This window comes from Scardinius erythrophthalmus, assembly GCF_964197995.2.
Source record: "Scardinius erythrophthalmus genome assembly, chromosome: 6".
NCBI classification, from domain to species: domain Eukaryota; kingdom Metazoa; phylum Chordata; class Actinopteri; order Cypriniformes; family Leuciscidae; genus Scardinius; species Scardinius erythrophthalmus.
This window is the reverse complement of record NC_138226.1, coordinates 22186235-22205562: the sequence shown is the minus strand read 5'-3', so window position 1 is coordinate 22205562 and position 19328 is coordinate 22186235. Positions and strand designations below refer to the sequence as shown.

The 19328-nt window shown below is 34.4% G+C and overlaps 3 protein-coding genes across 3 annotated transcripts; 1 reads left to right on the top strand and 2 right to left on the bottom strand.

Moving 5' to 3' along the window:
- Window positions 1-680: 680 nt before the first annotated feature.
- LOC308692587 (gamma-crystallin M2-like) lies at window positions 681-1346 on the bottom strand (the record flags this gene model as incomplete). The annotated part of the gene is made up of 2 exons (XM_081368724.1): window positions 1107-1346; window positions 681-953 (listed from the first exon to the last, which is right to left on the bottom strand). Exons 1-2 carry the CDS (start codon window positions 1299-1301, stop codon window positions 681-683), a joined length of 468 nt encoding a protein of 155 aa, XP_081224850.1. The 5' UTR covers window positions 1302-1346.
- Window positions 1347-6547: 5201 nt separating this feature from the next.
- LOC308692576 (gamma-crystallin M2-like) lies at window positions 6548-7288 on the bottom strand (the record flags this gene model as incomplete). Its single annotated transcript, XM_081368713.1, has 3 exons — window positions 6548-6820; window positions 6897-7139; window positions 7259-7288. 3 exons carry the CDS (start codon window positions 7286-7288, stop codon window positions 6548-6550), a joined length of 546 nt encoding a protein of 181 aa, XP_081224839.1.
- A 2216-nt stretch (window positions 7289-9504) lies between these two features.
- On the top strand, window positions 9505-10120 carry LOC308692586 (gamma-crystallin M2-like; the record flags this gene model as incomplete). The annotated part of the gene is made up of 2 exons (XM_081368723.1): window positions 9505-9744; window positions 9848-10120. Exons 1-2 carry the CDS (start codon window positions 9550-9552, stop codon window positions 10118-10120), a joined length of 468 nt encoding a protein of 155 aa, XP_081224849.1. The 5' UTR covers window positions 9505-9549.
- Between the last annotated feature and the right edge of the window lie 9208 nt (window positions 10121-19328).

The window sequence follows — 19328 nt, the reverse complement described above, 5'->3', positions numbered from 1 at the left end:
GTGGGAGCACAACAGTGTGTATAATGCATACAACAACTGACAGCGAACTGATTCAAACACGATAATTAATCAAACACAGCTGAACTCAACAAACATATAATGACAGCGACCATAGCAACTAAGTGCGGGAATACAAACAAAGGAAAACAGGAACTGAGGAAAAACGAACTAAAAGTGAACTAAACTGAGCTAAACTGAACATGTTGACATAGCCTACACAAACTCTGTAAAAAGGTTAATATCCTAATTCAAGTTTTTAAATTATAATTTTTTCCCAACCCTGGTCTTCATTCTCCAAACCGGTGTCAGAGTGCTGCCCTTGTGGCAATCTTGTTTACTTGAATGTGTTTAAGTTTTAGAAGTCATATCAGCATTGAACCGAAGTTAATCATCAATTGTTTTAAGAAATATTATTTAGTTGGGTTCAACTATTATGCCTTGCTTAATCATACAAGCCATTGATCACACAGTTGTGTTGAAAGAAATCTGTCAGACATTATATATATATTTCTATATATAAAATAATATTTTTGTTTTGTGTTATTTGCAAATTTAATTTAATCCATTGGATATTTTTATGTAGATTATTCATTAATACAAATGAAACATTGGCATTAAAGATTGTTCAAAACACAATGTTTAATGTTGTATAGAAGTTATTTTATTGAAACATTAAATCTCTAGTAATAGGAGTCCATGATGCGCCTCATGCTCATGAATCTCATGCCACCCATATTGCTGAAGCTCCTGTACTCTCCAGGCCTGAAGTAGGACATCCTGCCTCTGTAGTGGGGCTGCTCATACATGAGCCAGTGGCCGTCCATCACATGACAGGACTGGCAGTGAGACATGCGGTAACGGTCCATGATGTTGTCACAGTCATCCATCAGCTCGTACATCTGACCCATGAAGTTCTCCCTCTCGTAGATCCTCATTCTGTAGGAGCCTTTGTACTGTAGTGAATAAGTTGTCAGGCAATAGTTTAGGTTCATTCGTTTTTATGAATTGGCATTCTGAAATGATCGTCTATGCTTTTTGAACAAAAGGATTAAAATATATATATATATTTTAAGTTTTTACAACTGCAAAATGTACATGGAACTCACCATGGGGATCATACGGCAAGATCTGATGCAGTCACTCATGCCAAACATAGGCATGTAATCAGCATACTCGCCCTTCTTGAAGAAATACTGATTTCCCATGTAGTTGGGACGGTCATACATCATGAAGCAGCCACTCTCTATTCTGCAAGAGTGACAGCGGCTCAGGTAGGAGGACATGTCAGCACAGTCGCTCATGCACTCATAAGTGCGACCCTGGAAGTTCCTGTCCTCGTAGAAGATGACCTGGGACAAATAAAAAAAAATGTTCAGCATTGACTTAATTACTATTTATCAATACTATATTAAATGTCACCCAACACAATATCCAAATGATTTCTTTTATTTGAATGGCAGTGTTTTATTTTCTATATATCAATTAGAGCTGAGATAAATCAGAACAGCAAATAAATCATGTTTTTAGTAAGAAGTTGAGCATTTTTAAGGCTTACCTTTCCATGCATGATTGTGGTTGTGGGTATTCCAAACTTGCTACTGTAACAACAGCCTGTTGCCTTATTTATACTATATGGACTCCCAAAGAATTTGTATTCCTATTGTTTAAAAAAGCCTTAGTCAGCTGCATGGTGTAGTGAGTGGTACAGTTTGCTACTACAGTCCTGAAAGGGTTATTATTTCAAGCCTTGTGTTGGAGAAAATTTGAAATTTCTGCTTGTAAAGCAATTCCAATGACAAGAAAGCATTTTAAACAGCTAAAATGGAGCTCAAACCAAATATGCTTGTGTAACCTGGGCTTGTGGAGGAAGTTATCAAACAAATTGTTTTTATCATTGAGTTTAATGTTAATGTAAACTACAGTAACTGTTGATTGCTTTTAAAACATTTCAAGTTACTGTATGTCACTACATTTTTCACAATGAACTTTTGTAAAACTTTTTTATATATTTTCCTTAAATGTAAGGTTGCATTAGATACCAAATCATATGTTTTTCTTTCTATGTATTTTAACTGACCTAATTCATCTGGGGCCTGGTGTTGGTGCAACGTAACACTGCATAATAACATTTCATGTCTATACAATTTTTATAACTCTAAACAGGCAAAAGTACAGCAAGCATGAATATTCAACTAACTTTAATAGGACCCCTGCTTTCGCTTGTCAGAGTGTTTGGAGTGACTGTTGCTAGAACAAATCTTATAGCAGATATTTAAATTCTGATATTGCTTTTATGAGAGCACCTAATCCAATTTTTTTAATTTATCTATAGAATTTAGAGATTTCAGCCCTTAGAAAGTGGAAAAGTTGATAGTTTGCAGTTCTGAGAATTGATTGGCGATGGTAATTAATTTAGTTTGTGAAGAACATTGTCAGCAATTAGCTGAAGAGTTGAGGGAGACATAACATTTGAAGAGCAGAGATGAATCTCTTTAACAGTTTGTGAGTGCTGTTTTTGTTGACATGGTTTATATTTACAAAGAAAGGGACAGAGAGACATGGATATAAATTTACTACAATTGTTTTTTTTTTTTTTAGAGCAATTTGTATGCTTCAATTACAAATGTGTTATATATTATTAAATATTTTCCTAAACTAGTTTCCTTAACCTTTTTGAAGTGAAGTTGGTGGAGAGAGCAGAGGATATTCGTCTTCTGGCCGAATCTAGGTCTCAGTCAGATCCAGGATATTGAGAAATGACTGATTGGTGATGACGTGTACTTTTTATTATTATTTTTTATAAGTAACCTTACATATATTGAGTCTGTTTGGTCTTGTTTTATAGGACTTGTTTCTGTTTTTGTTTCTCTTTTTTGTTTCGCCACGACACATGCGCGAGAACTGAGAAGATGACGTAAGATGTGACATAAAATCTGATTCAAGTCAATATTTTTTCTGCAAAAACTGTTGATAGAGCCAGTATAAAACCTGAAATATTTCTTTTAATTATTCTAAAAAGTTACAGGGATAGTTCACCCAAAAATGAAAATTCTGTCATCATTTACTCACCCTTGTGTTGTTCCAAACCCATAAAACTTTAATTCATCTTGGGAACACAAGATGAATTTTATAAACAAATTTAATATTTTTTTATAAACAAATCTGACTCTGAGCCAGTTTTGTACACAAAACTACACAACTACCACTTTGACGCTTCAAAAAGTTCATAAAGAGATTGTAACACTAATCCATGTAAACTGAGTGGTTTAGTCCAAATTTTCTGAAGAGACATGGTTCTTGTAAGTCAAGCAAGCTTGACTGAGCTTCCGTTTATCATAACCGATGTGTGCCTTGGTGAATGTTTTTATGTGAATAAAAGCCTAAATTAAATCTGTTCAGTTTACAAAGTGTCTCTTCAGATCGTGTCTCTTTGGAAAATTAGGACTAAACCACTCAATTCACATGGTTTAGTTTTACAATCTTGTTATGAACTTTTTGAATTTTAAAAGTGGTAGTTCCGTAACTGTCAATGGAGGGACAGAAATCATTCAGATTTTATTAAAAATATCTTCATTTGTGTTCCGAAGATGGAAAGTCTTGGGGGTTTGGAACGACCTGAGGGAGAGTAATTAATGACAGAATTTCTATTTTTTGGTGAACTAACCCTTTAAGTTTATTGGTTTTCACCCCACTTTATGACATGACCAGAGATGGAAAGTAACGAATTACATTTACTTGCGTTACTGTAATTGAGTAATTTTTTTTTGTACTTCAATTTTTTTAAGTAGGTTTTAAAATCTGTAATTTTACTTTTACTTAAGTATGTTTTGTTTGAAGCAAATAAAAAGTAAATAATAAAAAATATGAAAAATAAAAAATACAAGGGAGGAAAAATAAATAAACCGCGCTCCGGAAACTACTGCATTGATTAAAGGTACAATATACAAGATTTTCTGCCGCTAGAGGGCGCTACATTCCAAACAACAACAATGGCATAGCTTGATGATGATGTGAAGGAGCGTGGAATGATGGGAACTGTAAATCAGTCAGACGGGAATCGAAAAATCATGTTCATGGATGAGGTAAAGTTCTATTTTTATAAATGTTGCGTTTAATGACATGCTTTTATTTCATTAAAATTAATTAACCGCAAGAAAAGTAAGGTTTAATACTAAATTGGTTATCATAGATGTTACTGTATTTGTCGAATTCATTGTTGTGATAACGCTGTGCACTTTTACGTGCTCTAAACAATTGTTGTAAAAGTACATTCGAACACACCCACATCATGTGCCAAAATACTGATTAATCTTTATGTATAACACATGCTATAACAAAGTTCAGATGTTATGGGAAGAAGGAGGCGGGAACCGGCGAACATTCATGACACATTTTAATGATAAAAATAAAACAAATACAAAACGAAAGTAAAAGACAGCAGCCCCTCACGGACGACTGCTGTCACAATAAAACACAACACAAGTTCAGGCCTGTCCTCTCTCGCTCTTCACTGTCGTCACTCCTCCTTTATGCGTCCGCTCCTCCGTGAGAGATACGAGATCGGTGTGTCGCGCAGGTGTCGCTCATCAGTAATCAGCCTCGGCCTCGTCCTGCTCACCACACTATATTTATTTACATGGCCATAAACACCAGACGTGATAAACAATGTCAAAAAACTAAACTAAACAAACCTAAAGCAATAATACCTGTACGTTGACGTTTACGTTTATGGGACTTGTCTTTGTTGACAGAACCAGCTGCAATTGGTAAAGAATAATTGTGTTTCATAACGACTGCACGAAACAGGCTAACGTTTGTTGCTTGATAGACGCTACAACTACAACTTCCGCATTTGTCCAGGACTCCACGCAGTACGAGCTGAAACCGAGGGTAACGCGGATATGACGCCATTGACTGGCGACTCCCAGCTCACCCCTGCTCACACACCCCGTTTCCTTGGTTAAAATCGCAATTTTCTCACGATTTAAAAATAGTTGGAAACATTTGGGATATTGTAAGTAATCAACTTAACAAAATATATAACACTGGCCTTGTGATTTTGGGACATTTTAATGCAAATATCTTACATATTGTACCTTTAATTGGAGGGTGGGAGAACAAAAAACTCGCAAAAATCACAAAACAATTTTTTTGTAATTTCACTTAAATGACAATTAATAGGTAATTTTCATTGCCATTTAAGTGAAATTACTGAACTTAAATATACAAGCTTGATAAAAATTATCATTCTAGAAGAAAATTTCAGATGGCACTTCAAACTCTTCAAATGCATTCCATAGGACTGTATTATTCTTAAACATTTTAATAAATTAATAATGATAAAAATAAGTTGTTAATCTAATACATAATCATTTATTGAATTTAGTTGATTAGATGTAGGCTATTATTGAATTTTTAATAAACAAACAAATGGTTTCAAGTTTGTTATAATAAAGCATTTGTTCAACCAAAATTAATTTTCATTCATTTAACTGTCATTCTAACTGATAATAACCATTGTTTAATAATACCATTTATTTATTTAATAATTGTTTAATACCGTATCTGAGAATCTCATACCGTTAACCTTACACGGGAGAGTCCCCCACCCCACTCCTGCTGTTAAAAAAGTAACTCAGTAACATTTACTCTGAGAAATTAGATACTTTTTACTTTTACTTGAGTAGATTTTAGACCGGTAATTTTACTTGTCCTTAAGTAAAATTTCATTGAAGTAATAGTACATGACTGTGATATAATGCCACATTCAGAGCACATGACTGTTAATATAATATGACTACAATATGCAGACTGAGATGTAGTCAGAGGGGGTACATTTTTAATGAACTAACCTGTAGATGTAGTTGCAGCCTCTTAAAGGAAATGGATAAACTCTGCTTGAATTGTTACAACCTTCCAAACTTAATAGACTATATTTATATAGTTTTTATAGTCTTGTTAAGCTATAATTCACAAATTATATTACATATTTGTTTACACATTTTCATAGTCATGTAAATGGTCATGGTTATTCTGCTCATATTGTCAGCAAATGTTGGTAATGACACTTACAAAATGTTATTTCAATTGGTGAAAGCCTTACCAAGTTACAGCCAAACTGCCTGTTTACTTCATGTCATATTCATTGACATTTTATAGACAATTTTGTATACAGAAAATCCATTCAGATACTTTTTGTCAGGCTGAAGGTTTGAAGATATCCTGACCCAAAGTGAACGAAGATTCAATTAGAGTGGAACAGTTTTCAATCAAATTACTTCGACCAAACAATATGACTACAGTGAGTGATCCATAATTTCATACAAAGGATTTCTTAAGTTGTTTGAAATATTATAAAAGTCATCATTTTTGACCAATAAATAATGTTTTCTCCGACCTAGTCAAGTATTACTGTACATGCCATGGCTTTGATATTTTACTAGATTTCACTATGCTTAAAACTAAACAAAAGTGTTTTAAGAGAGTAGTTCAGAAGTGCTTTATTGTCAAGTAACACAAATTTTCTCACATTAATACAATTTACTTTTTAATAGAAGGAATCACTGATACGCCTCATGCTCATGAATCTCATGCTACCCATATTGCTGAAGCTCCTGTACTCTCCAGGCCTGAAGTAGGACATCCTGCCTCTGTAGTGGGGCTGCTCATACATGAGCCAGTGGCCGTCCATCACATGACAGGACTGGCAGTGAGACATGCGGTAACGGTCCATGATGTTGTCACAGTCATCCATCATCTCGTACATCTGACCCATGAAGTTCTCTCTCTCGTAGATCCTCATTCTGAAGGATCCTCTGTGCTGCAAACATATAAACAGAAAGGTAAAAATTGTGCTAAATTGTTATAAGAGCATTTTGTGAAGTATATTCTCTTACCATAGGGATCATACGGCAAGACCTGATACAGTCGCTCATGCCAAACATAGACATGTAATCAGCGTACTCGCCCTTCCTAAAGAAATACTGATTTCCCATGTAGTTGGGACGATCGTACATCATGAAGCAGCCACTCTCCACTCTGCAAGAGTGACAGCGACTCAAGAAGGGGGACATGTCGGCACAGTCACTCATGCACTCATAAGAGCGACCCTGGAAATTCCTGTCCTCGTAGAAGACGGCCTGAGAGAATTAAAGAGGTTAACTAAGAATTTTGAGGTATGCATGTATTTCAGTAAAAAATTGCATTCTACTAGAGAGAGAGAAAGCGGTATTTCGTTGTTATTTATATGATTGCTTACCCTGCACGTGCTCATGCTGGTGGTAGTCATTTTTTATTTTATTATTGGACGCTCTTCCGTTAACACTGCTCTGTCCTCCTGACAGGTCTCACCCTTACTTTTATACCCGAGCGAACTGAATAAAACTGTGTGCTTGCTATTGAGATTGAGGACAACCTCCTGACTCAGCAGACCAGTATGGAAACGTTTAGAGTGCATTCATTGTGGACCATTTCAACTGAACCTACAGGTTATATACACTCCACAATAACATTTCTAATTTTGTCAAGCACAGTGTTAATCAAAATTGATCTGTTTAAAATACCATAATTTTACAACATTTAAAGAAATGTGTAAACACATATTGAGATGCAGGACAATAGGTTTTAGCAAGGTAATTTGTTTAAACTCATTTGAAATGCATTTTTGTGAACATGCTAGGTTAAGAAATAACTTTTTTAATTAAATTCTTCTGACTGAAGATTGTTCTAATATACCTCAACATTTCAAAAACAATGTTACAACACAGACTTTTGGTGGTTTGATCTATTGATCAAATGTGTGAATTTGGACTTTGAACACAGTATGAGCAACTCTTAGTTAGTCAAAAACACTGATTTTCCTCTTCCCAATATTGGTAATGTAAGTGAAAAGAAAATGATTGTGGTAAGGCAAGTGGCTACATGTTATCCTTTTAAACATATGCGCTTTATTATTTGATTTTGAAATGATTTTGTGGTTTACTTCCAAAACCTTTTTACCTTTTACTGTCTCATTTTCTTTAATTCTTTATTTCTTCATTTACTTCAGTTTATGTATGTATGTATGTATGTATGTATGTATGTATATGTATGTATATATATATATATATATATATATATATATATATATATATATATATGTGTGTGTGTGTGTGTGTGTGTGTGTGTGTGTGTGTGTGTGTGTGTGTGTGTGTGTACATGCAGGGGAGGCCCATAGTGTTTGTATATTTATAGATATTAGATTCAGGAAGTTTAAACAGAGGTTTACAATACCTACTCTTTAGCATAGTAATGAACACACTTAACAGACTTGTGTATCAGGGAAAGAAAATTAGATCTTTTTTTTTTTCATACCTGAATATGCTGGGAATCTTGTCAAGTTGATCTGCCAGCTCGTAAATGAAATGTAAAGAGGGTTATTTTACAATGAATTCTTAGTGAAAATATGGATTGGTAGAGGAATAATTGCCTAGTCTGTGCTTACATCTCATGTGACTGTAGGTTTACTTGATTGTTCGTTCAACACAAAAGAAACATCAAGATGCAAACCCATCTACTGGCTACTTGAGACTGGTAAACCTAGAAACAGGAGATTCAGTTACATTTGACATATTACAAAAGCACTTTAGCTTTTCATGGGCCTCTATACCATGCTGCTTTGTCAGGAGTTTCCACAATAGGAGGCACATATTCTTTAGGTTTGGGAAGGTATAAATGTAAGGGTTAACATTAGCAGAGGGTCAGTGTACCAGTACGAAAGTGCTCTAAAAGAATACCACTACCATCATGGGCAGGGTAAGTACTACTGATACTTAAATATAAAAACAATAGGCCTATGTCACACTTCCTGCTTCCGGAACGCGGAGTAGGGATTCAGAACTTCCGGTCAACAGTATTTCTCAATAAGGATTTAGATTATCAGCCATAATGTCTAAACCATCTGAGATAGACTGACCACGAGCTATGAGGTTGTGAAACGAAGGTTTTTGCTCCTGTAGAAGCTATACGTTCGTATGAAATCAACCTTGTTTTAAGAAAAACATGTTTTATCCACGATCTTATGAAAAAAAACTACACTACCCACAATCCTAAGAGTAGCAGCAACGTCTGCTGATTGGTCCAACTCGCTGTTACCATAGAAACGTTTACCTTACTGGCGAATGGCCCGCCGCTGTTGTTGTAGTGCACCGGGTTGCTCTGCGTTAGGACGTAGACAGCCATACCTCAGCTTTCACGCTTTTCCACTTGAGAGTTTTCATTTACCATCCGAACCACATCGTCATATGTGACTTCAGGCAGGTTGCGGAGAGATTTGGTCCAGCAGTATCTATCGGACTCCGCCATTGTAAAAAGCTAACCGGAAGAGCCGTATCCCTACTAAAAGACGTACTTCCGGTCTTCAATTTTTTCGTGACATAGGCCTATAGTACATCTTTAGGATGCTACTTTTACTCATTTAAAAGTACATAAGTGTCTCACTGTTTCTTTTGTGTTCCAAAACAGATAATCTTCTACGAGGACAGGAACTTCCAGGGTCGCTCTTATGAGTGTATGGGTGACTGTGGTGACTTCTCCTCCTACCTGAGCCGCTGTCACTCTTGCAGAATAGAGAGTGGCTGCTGGATGATGTATGACCGTCCCAACTACATGGGAAATCAGTATTTCTTCAGGAGGGGTGACTATGCTGACTACATGTCTATGTTTGGCATGAATGAGTGTATCAGATCTTGCCGTATGATCCCTATGGTAAGAGCATAATACATACAGCTTTACTCCCTTTAGAGCTGTTCACTAAATGCTCTTATAACAATTTAGCACAAATTGTACATTTCTGTTCATACCTTTGCAGCACAGGGGATCCTACAGAATGAGGATCTACGAGAGGGAGAACTTCATGGGTCAGATGTACGAGATGATGGATGACTGTAACAACATCATGGACCGTTACCACATGTCTCACTGCCAGTCCTGTCATGTGATGGACGGCCACTGGCTCATGTATGAGCAGCCCCACTACAGAGGCAGGATGTACTACTTCAGGCCTGGAGAGTACAGGAACTTCAGCAATATGGGTGGCATGAGATTCATGAGCATGAGGCGTATCAATGATTCTTATTTTTAAAATGTATTTTTGCAGTACTACAATAAAGAACAGTTGAACCAGTCCATAAATTTAAGGTGCACTCAGTAGTTTTTTTTTTCATTAAAAAACTAAAGTGAAAGAAAATGACAGTGCTTTTGAACAAAACCAAAAGGCTATTTTATTTATTGCGCTCATGGAGCCTGCCGTGTGTAGATCACATGACCATTTACGTCTTGCAATTTGATAGATCTGTAAATAGACATAACAAGACAACGTTGAATGTGCTTAGCATGTTTCACTGGTTCAATGTGCTTTATAAAACATAAAAATAATATAAAAACTGTGCAAACTAAATGAGCACAATAAAAAAAAATGAAGTCCAAAGAAGGAGATAGACTCTAGTGTGAAGTAGAAGCAGTTAATAAGCAAACTTCATGCATCAGTAGGTATCAGTAGAAAGTTCAAGGGAAAAACTGGGGTGAAAAAGAGTATTTGTTCGCTGAGATTTGTGAAGTTGCACTAAAGTAGCACCATAAGGCTACTGCAGTTTAGCCATGAGAGAAATATGATTTAATTAAAAATATATATTTAGTTGATGTCGATTTATGAAAACCACAAAATAATGGGGAAACAATATTTTGGTTGATGTCACCATGAATGTGGGTTGATAGATAATCATAACTAAAATAGTTTGAGACTGATTTCATGTTTAAAAAATAGTTTCAGATTGCAACCAATACGTTTACAAGCGAGTGCAAGGCAAATATTTTTACTTTAGCAAGAATAAGGTGGCTAGCTGACTTAAAATAAACTGTTATTGCCAGTGATGTTGGTAGGTGTGACGTTTTGTCCAAATATCTCACCCTCTTGTTGAATAGTCCCTCTTACTAATTAAGAATGGATAGACTAACAGACAAAATGACTGCCTCTGAGATTATGTCCTGTCATGTTTGGCCTTTAGGTGTCAGTATAAAGTCAAACGCTGAGAAAATAGGAACCCTGTGTAATTCCGATGTCTCTGTTATCATCTACAGTGTAATGAAAGTGATCAGAAGGCAAACTCCCTGGGAGTTCACTGGGCTTAGTGGGCTTGAACTCTGTCACATTCATGTGACTAAATGGAGAAGAGACAACTAGGACATGCTTTCTTTTTTCCCAGTAGTTCTAGTCACCTGGCATACTCTGACCTCTCCAACATCAAGCACTCAGATCAGTGTTACACACTTGCTGTTGCTCACTTGACAATTCTAATCTAATTAGCAAAGATTAAAGGTACCATGTAAGATTTTTGTAAGAAAATATTCAAAAAACACTTTCACAGTGTGCTATATATTAATGCAGTTGTGGACGTACATTATCCCAAAAGTTCCCAAGGATTTGTAAATTCCAGTTTTAAATAATGGCTCGTCCCTTGTCATTGTCGCCTATCAGTGACGTAATATCCACACTAACCTCGGTTTCCACTTGTAGAAAACATAGAAATATATACATAGATTCATTAGCCTTTCATTAGCATTTCATTTCATTAGCGTTTCAACGGCCGCTTATAATATATCTCGCAGCCACTGTGTCGTTCAGTCATCGTGGTTCACGATTATTGATTGCGAGTACAGAAAATCCCCCCCCAAAAAATCGGTGTGGCGTTTTCAGGATGGAGAGAGCTTTGCGAACTTGACAGAGACTCTGCTCTCGCATGTGTTTTCCCAGGTGAAAAAAAAGTGCACTAAAATACATTTTATTTAAGTGCACTTAGTACACTTCCATAATACACTTTCATAAGGTACTTAAAGTGCTCTATTTTCGACACACTTATTTTGCACTTAATATACTAAAAGCTCATCTTTAGTACTGCTTAATATAAACTTAAAATCATCTTAGTGTACTCAATTGTGCTTTTTTGAGACACTGAAGATGAATTTAAGTGTATTTTTAATATACTATTTCATATTTTTAAAAAATTATTTTGTTACCACTTTAAGTATAATTGAAATCATCTTTAAATACAATAATAAACTATTTAAATTATAATAATAATAATATTAAATCATATACAAATTATACTTAGAATGTATTCCTAGATTAAAAAAGTGCACTAAAATACATTTTATTACACTTCCATAATACACTGCCATAAGGTTCTTAAAGTGCTCTATTTTCGACACACTTATTTTGCACTTAATATACTAAAAGCTTACCTTTAGTACTGCTTAATATAAACTTAAGATCATCTTAGTGTACTCAATTGTGCTTTTTTGAGACACACTGAAGATAAACTGAAGTGTATTTTTAATATACTATTTCATATTTTCAACAAATGTATTTCGTTACCAGTTTTAGTATAATTGAAACCATCTTTAAATACAATAATAAACTATTTAAATTATAATAATGATAATATTAAATTATTTACAAATTACACTTAGAATGTATTCCTAGATTAAAAAAAGTGCACTAAAATACATTTTATTACACTTCCATAATACACTGCCATAATGTACTTAAAGTGCTCTATTTATTTCGACATACTTATTTTGCACTTAATATACTAAAAGCTTACCTTTAGTACTGCTTAATATAAACTTAAGATCATATTAGTGTACTCAACTGTGCTATTTTGAGACACACTGAAGATGAACTAAAATACGCTTTTAACATACTATTTCAGCTTTAATTTATTTTATTTTGTTACCCCTTTTAGTACAATTGAATCCATCTTTATTGCATTTTAAATACACTTAAATTATTTAAAATTTAAGAATATATAATATATACAAATCATATTTATGTATTGCTCACATTTTTTTATATAGTAAATCATTTCAAATATGTTTTAATACTGTGAACAGTACCTTTATAAAACAATTAAATATGTTAATGGTGTATTAAAACACACATTAAAAATTTTTTTTATAACACACACTTTGAAAGCTAGTAAACTTTAATGTATTACCCAGTGTACATCAGTACAGCAGCATAATAAACTGTAAAAAAAAAAATACATTAACATAAAATACAGTGATCTGCAGAGGTATTATAAACAACAACAAAAAAAACTAACTTCAATAAACCTAACTAGTCAATAAAGTGCAATCATTAATAGCTGCAAACAGTTACAGTACTGTTACTGATTGGTCTTTGAGTTTGCCTTATTGTTGCATTTCCTTCGAATCAGTGCTTGCACCTCAGACGTGTTGGAAATTGTTTGATCAGTGTCTATGAAAGGGGAAAAAGATGAGTTTATTTTTATATTAAAGCAAAATTAACCTCTGTTAAAAAAGTAACTGTTCCCTATCAAAAGGGAACTTGCACTGCTTCGATGATGCTATTGGGGAACAATGTTCTCTAGGCGCCTCTTTAATTCTTCTGAGTCACACTAGTAGTGTCAGGCTGTCGCCAGTCAAATTCTATTGCCGTACAGCTGATTGTACAGCTTTTCAAACACCGGTTTACATGGAGGGTGTTCCCCATATCGTCATCAATGCAGTGTCTCATTCCCTGTTCTCAGGGAACAGAGGTCGTAACCTAGACGTTTTTTATTACAACACAGTATATAATGTTTTGACATTTCCCTCTGTTGTACATAAAAGGTGAAAAAGACATACTGTTAAATGTATTATAAATGCATTAAAGTATATTTGTTTTGTACTAAAAACATACTTAAGTACATATTTATTACATTTAATAGTAAGTCTTTTTCACCTAGTAAAAATGGAATTCTTTAACATAGCATGTAATGCTTAGCTCATATATTTTAACAGTAGACATTTAATATAACATGTTAATTAAGAAAAGGAGTTAATAAAATAGCTCTTGAACAACTGTGAAGTCTACATGTCACTGTATCACAGCAAAAAAGGGCAATTTAGGCTAACCGTTTAACTGAAAAAGTATACACAGCCAACAAGAGTAATAATTAAAATGTACAACAAATGCTAATCTTGTTTTAGTCAGCCCCCTTTGACTTTGAGAGCAAAAAAAAAGTTATGTGCAGAAACAAAAACTCTCAAACTCTTCAAAGAGTTTAAGGAAATTAGAAGTAGTGCAAAATATTATAAGCCATGACAAGTGACTTGCAGCTGTCCCAAAAAAACTATTAAATAGATTTTTACATGAATGAACACAAATTAGACTAGACTAAGAAACTAGGAAAAAATGTTGGAAAAAAACTAGGACAAAAACTAAACAGTGAGCTATTTATTTATGCAAACAGCAACTAAAACTTACCAGTAACTTCTGATAGCAGTATCTTCATCTCTTCGAGATTCGACTTGGAAAAAATAAAAACAACACTAACAGTTACTTTTTCTATTAACGTTAGAAAAAAAATCTAAATACTGTCATGATCACTCATTAGTTGCAAAACATTTAAGAATTCCGTTAATCTTAGAAATAAAAACTGAAATATCGTAGACTAATGAAACCTTCACGTAGGTTAATCGCAAAAAAACTCACCTAATCCATATGAATCGCGTGGTTTCCTCCAAGTCCTCTAAAGAAACACGATCGCTTTAGTTTGAATTTAGACTTCTATCTCTGAATTATTACACCGTGTCCTAACTACACGCGACGCCGAAATATAATCACATTCAATGAACGCACAGCCGTCAGCAAGCTCTGAGTGAGGTGTGAGCTCATAATTACACCAGAACCAATCACAGACGTTCAACAGCTGGAACCAATCAGGATTAGTCACGTGTGTTATTAGTGTTTTTCAAATTCAAACAAGTACAACATATTTCTGGACAACATCTAAACATATTTGGAAAATGTATCTATGATGCATTTAAAATAATATGATGTTGATATCCATGTGGGAATTTCAGTAGTAAAAACATATCATGTAATGGACAACAGCCCTTACAAACAAGTAAAAGTGAACAACATTCATTTTAAGTGCTTATTGCAATGCTTAATGATAGTTGAAAAATGTTTATAATACATTAGAAGTTGGTACATTATACAAAAAAATCTAAAATATTAAAATGGTAAAATGATAAATATTACAAATATATTGCAGTAGGCCTAAGTGTTTAAAGTACTTTAAACACATTAAAAGCTTTTTATATTTTAGATTAACCATTTTAATATTTTAGATTTAGCTATGTTCTTACACAAGTTACACAAATGTACTTTAATTAAGAGCAACATTAAGTATGTTTTCTTTAAATACACTAAAATTCACACAAATGGTAGATTGTGTTAGCATATTTCTTAAAAATTTAACTAAGCATATTTATTAACAATGTACTTGTAGTGCTTTTTTTTAGAAATATATTAAAAGTATGCTTGTGTTTAGCATATTTCTTAAAAGTATAATTAAGCATATATTTATAACCAATGTACCTTTAGTGAATTTGTTAGAAATATATTAAAAGTATGCCTGTGTTTAGCATATTTATTGAAAGTATAATTAAGCATATATTTATTACCAATGTATTTCTAGTATACTTTTTAGAAATATATTAAAATACAATTCAATGTATTTTTTATGCACTTCAAATAAGCATGTTGGTAATACAAATGTATTATACTATTTGTATTTCAAGTATATTTTTAATACATTTAATACTATGTCTTTTTCACCTGGGAGTACCTTATACACTTAAAATCAATTTAAAGAATTAGTAATATTTTGTTTATTTTTATAAAGTGTACTTAAATACTACTTTTGGGAAAATTTAATTTTTGACTATTACATTTTGAATATATTTTAAGTAAAATCTATTTAATTTAAACTTATAATAGCTATCTAAAAGTGCACTAACAATGAACTATTTTTAATGTGTTAAAAATGTACTTGTAAGAAATACACTAATAAAACACTTCTGTGTATTTTTTCAATAGTATATCTTTTTTCTTATGCACTAAAAATACATTTAAAATATCAATGTTATTTAGTATACTTTTGCAATTACACTTAAGTACTACTTAAGTAAAAATATACTTTTAATTAGTGTATTTATAGTGTATAATTTTTAAACTTTTCTTTAGCACAAAAAATAGGAATGTACTACAAATGTACTTTCTTGTATTTAAGTGTTTTTTTTGTGCACTCAAGTACACTTTATTTTCACCTGGGTTAATAGACAGGTAAGCAAATATATATTGTACACATACAGTTATATTACACTTTGTTTGTACTTCAGAAACACTTTTTATCAAGTCTGGTGACAAAGTCTATGGCAGTGAAATTAAATACAGTATGTGTTGCACAAAAATATTTAGCCATTACTTGCAAATACTGTGGTTTCGTTCGAATTTACTTTTAGTACGATTGTTTTAAATGTGTAAAACGGTGCAGCATTAATCATTAACCCATCTTTTGACAAATAGTCACATATTAGTAACAGGCTAATATAGCATTATATTTCACGTTCCTTGCAGATAATTCATTATGATGACAGCAAATTGTGTGATCAAACGTACAGGTAATACAAAAACGAATTTATTACCTCATCCGTGAACATGATTCGTGAATTATACGAATTATACCATACATTTCTGGATGGTGAAAACGACATCTCCCATTGTTCCACTCTCCTTCATAGCGTCATCAAGCTCCGCCTTTGTTTTGAAAATGAGACCTCTGCGGCGAAAATTACATATTGTAGCTTTAAGTAAAAAAAAAAAAAAGAATCTTTTAACAGAATCCTTAACCACAATTGTTAAAGTGTACTCTAAAATTTCTTGTTTTCCTGCGCTTCTTGATCCATGTGTCCACTTGTTTGACTTCAAGGTAGACATGTGCAGGTATTCGGTAATGCGATAAATCGCGGTAATGAATATGCACGATATTGTTATCGCGGGCACTTCAAAATAACGTGAAAAATAATAGATCAGAATTTATATTTATAGAACGCGCATTAGCTTATTTTCCATCAACCGCTTAAACAAACACTGCATGCTGCGTGAAACACGTGCGCACTCTGATGTAAACAATCCCCACATGAAGCGCTGTGTGCATGCGGCGCAGTGCGCACTCTAGTCTAATGTAAACAATCCTCACATGGAGAAGAAGCATGGCGGAAGGAGGAACGCTGCCGTCAATTTATCCCCCTTCTAAAAGCAGGGCTGTCAACTCTTCGCATTCAGTGTGAGACTCGCGCAATCGACACTTTTCACACGCTCTCGCGCCACACATTCATTTTCTCACTCAGAGAAAAATTGCGGAGCAAAGAGGACACTGACATCGACAGACTAGACAGAGCAGGTTACTTTTGAAAATACTCAGCTCTCATGTTCTGTCCATTTTATTACGAAATTCAGACAATAAATACTGTTTTGGTGCTTGTAAATGTGACGTGACCGATCGCTGTAGCGCCTCAGTTCAAGTAAACCGATCATCTGTTACTTTTTATTTAAAGATACAGTACAACTTACCGAAAGGTATTTATGCCTCACACTGTGAGGCATAAATACCTTTCGGTAAGTTGTACTGTATCTTTAAATAAAAATTCACACAAAATATCGATCAATCAGTGTTTTTCAACCACGGAAAGAGGTCAATAAAACTGCAGGTGAACAATTATGTCACAGAACGTTACATTTACCTCAGGAAAGCCATTTAATGACCAACACGTTAGTTGACTAGAAAAAATAGCTATAGAGAGGAGTATTGTGCTAAATATGTGCACTATATTACATTTGTATTATATTTTTACTTGTGTCATAATTTATTATAATGAAAACCAAATTATATTTAATTTAATTTGTTCATTTTTAACCTTTAATAATTATAGCAATTAAAATACCGTGATAATACCGAATACCGTGATAAAAGCTCAATCAATTAATCGCAGCATGAAAATTTAATACCGGCACATGCCTACTTCAAGGTAGATATTTTTTTATTCTACCTAAACCAACTTTTTTTAGTTAATGATCTGTAAGAATGGGGCTTTATTAGTGCTGTTCATTGATTCGAGTAACTTTTCTGACATTTGGGTATAAAGTGTTTTAATTCTACAATATATGGTGTAAAAATATCAGAGTGCTGCCCTCTTCATGTTGAATGTTGGCTACTGCAGTTGAATTTTCCTATTGGATGTTGTGGTACTGCGTGACATAAGCAGGTTCCAGTCACTGATCTATATAATGACTGGATAGCTCATGACGTTCTAAACTGCCACTAGGCAGTGAAGCCACCGGAAGTGTTCGAGCGGCCATCTTACGATTCCCTACCAGCAGAGGGCTCCAATAGGCCTATGTCACACTTCCTGCTTCCGGAACGCGGAGTAGCGATTCAGAACTTCCGGTCAACAGTATTTCTCGATAAGGATTTAGATTATCAGCCATAATGTCTAAACCATCCGAGGTAGACTGACCACGAGCTATGAGGTTGTGAAACGAAGGTTTTTGCTCCTGTAGAAGCTATAAGTTCGTATGAAATCAACCTTGTTTTAAGAAAAACATGTTTTATCCGCGATCTTATGAAAAAAAAAACTACACTACCCACAATCCTAAGCGTAGCAGCAACGTCTGCTGATTGGTCCAACTCGCTGTTACCATAGAAACGTTTACCTTACTGGCGAACGGCCCGCCGCTGTTGTTGTAGTGCACCGGGTTGCTCTGCGTTAGGACGTAGACAGCCATACCTCAGCTTTCACGCTTTTCCACTTGAGAGTTTTCATTTACCATCCGAACCACATCGTCATATGTGACTTCAGGCAGGTTGCGGAGAGATTTGGTCCAGCAGTATCTATCGGACTCCGCCATTGTAAAAAGCTAACCGGAAGAGCCGTATCCCTACTAAAAGACGTACTTCCGGTCTTCAATTTTTTTGTGACATAGGCCTATGCCCGTTATACAGAGATTGGTAGCTCTGACGGCACTTTTAAGATGACCCGCTGTGCAGCATACAAGTGTAAAACGACGTTCACAAAAGGATGTAGGAAAACTGCCCACAGGTTAATTCAAGCCCTAAAAGTAGTAATTTATATGCAAAATTGTCGCTATGCCCGTGTTGTTTTCTCCGAGGCAAGAGCTGCCGCTTCTTCAAAAAAACAACGATAAAACAGTCAACAGTAGCCTATAAGAAACCTCAGAGCAGCAATAATCACAAGTGTCCAACAGTTCATCGGGTACTTGGGTGTGTGTTTTATTTTATATTTACCGTTCAATAATGCAAATTATTGCATTCAACTTCGCTGCTTTATAGCAACTATTTTACAATATAGACAGTTGACAATTCAAAAGAGGTCGACATTTCAGAAACTTACGTTACCTCTGGAACAACTCGACGCGCAGC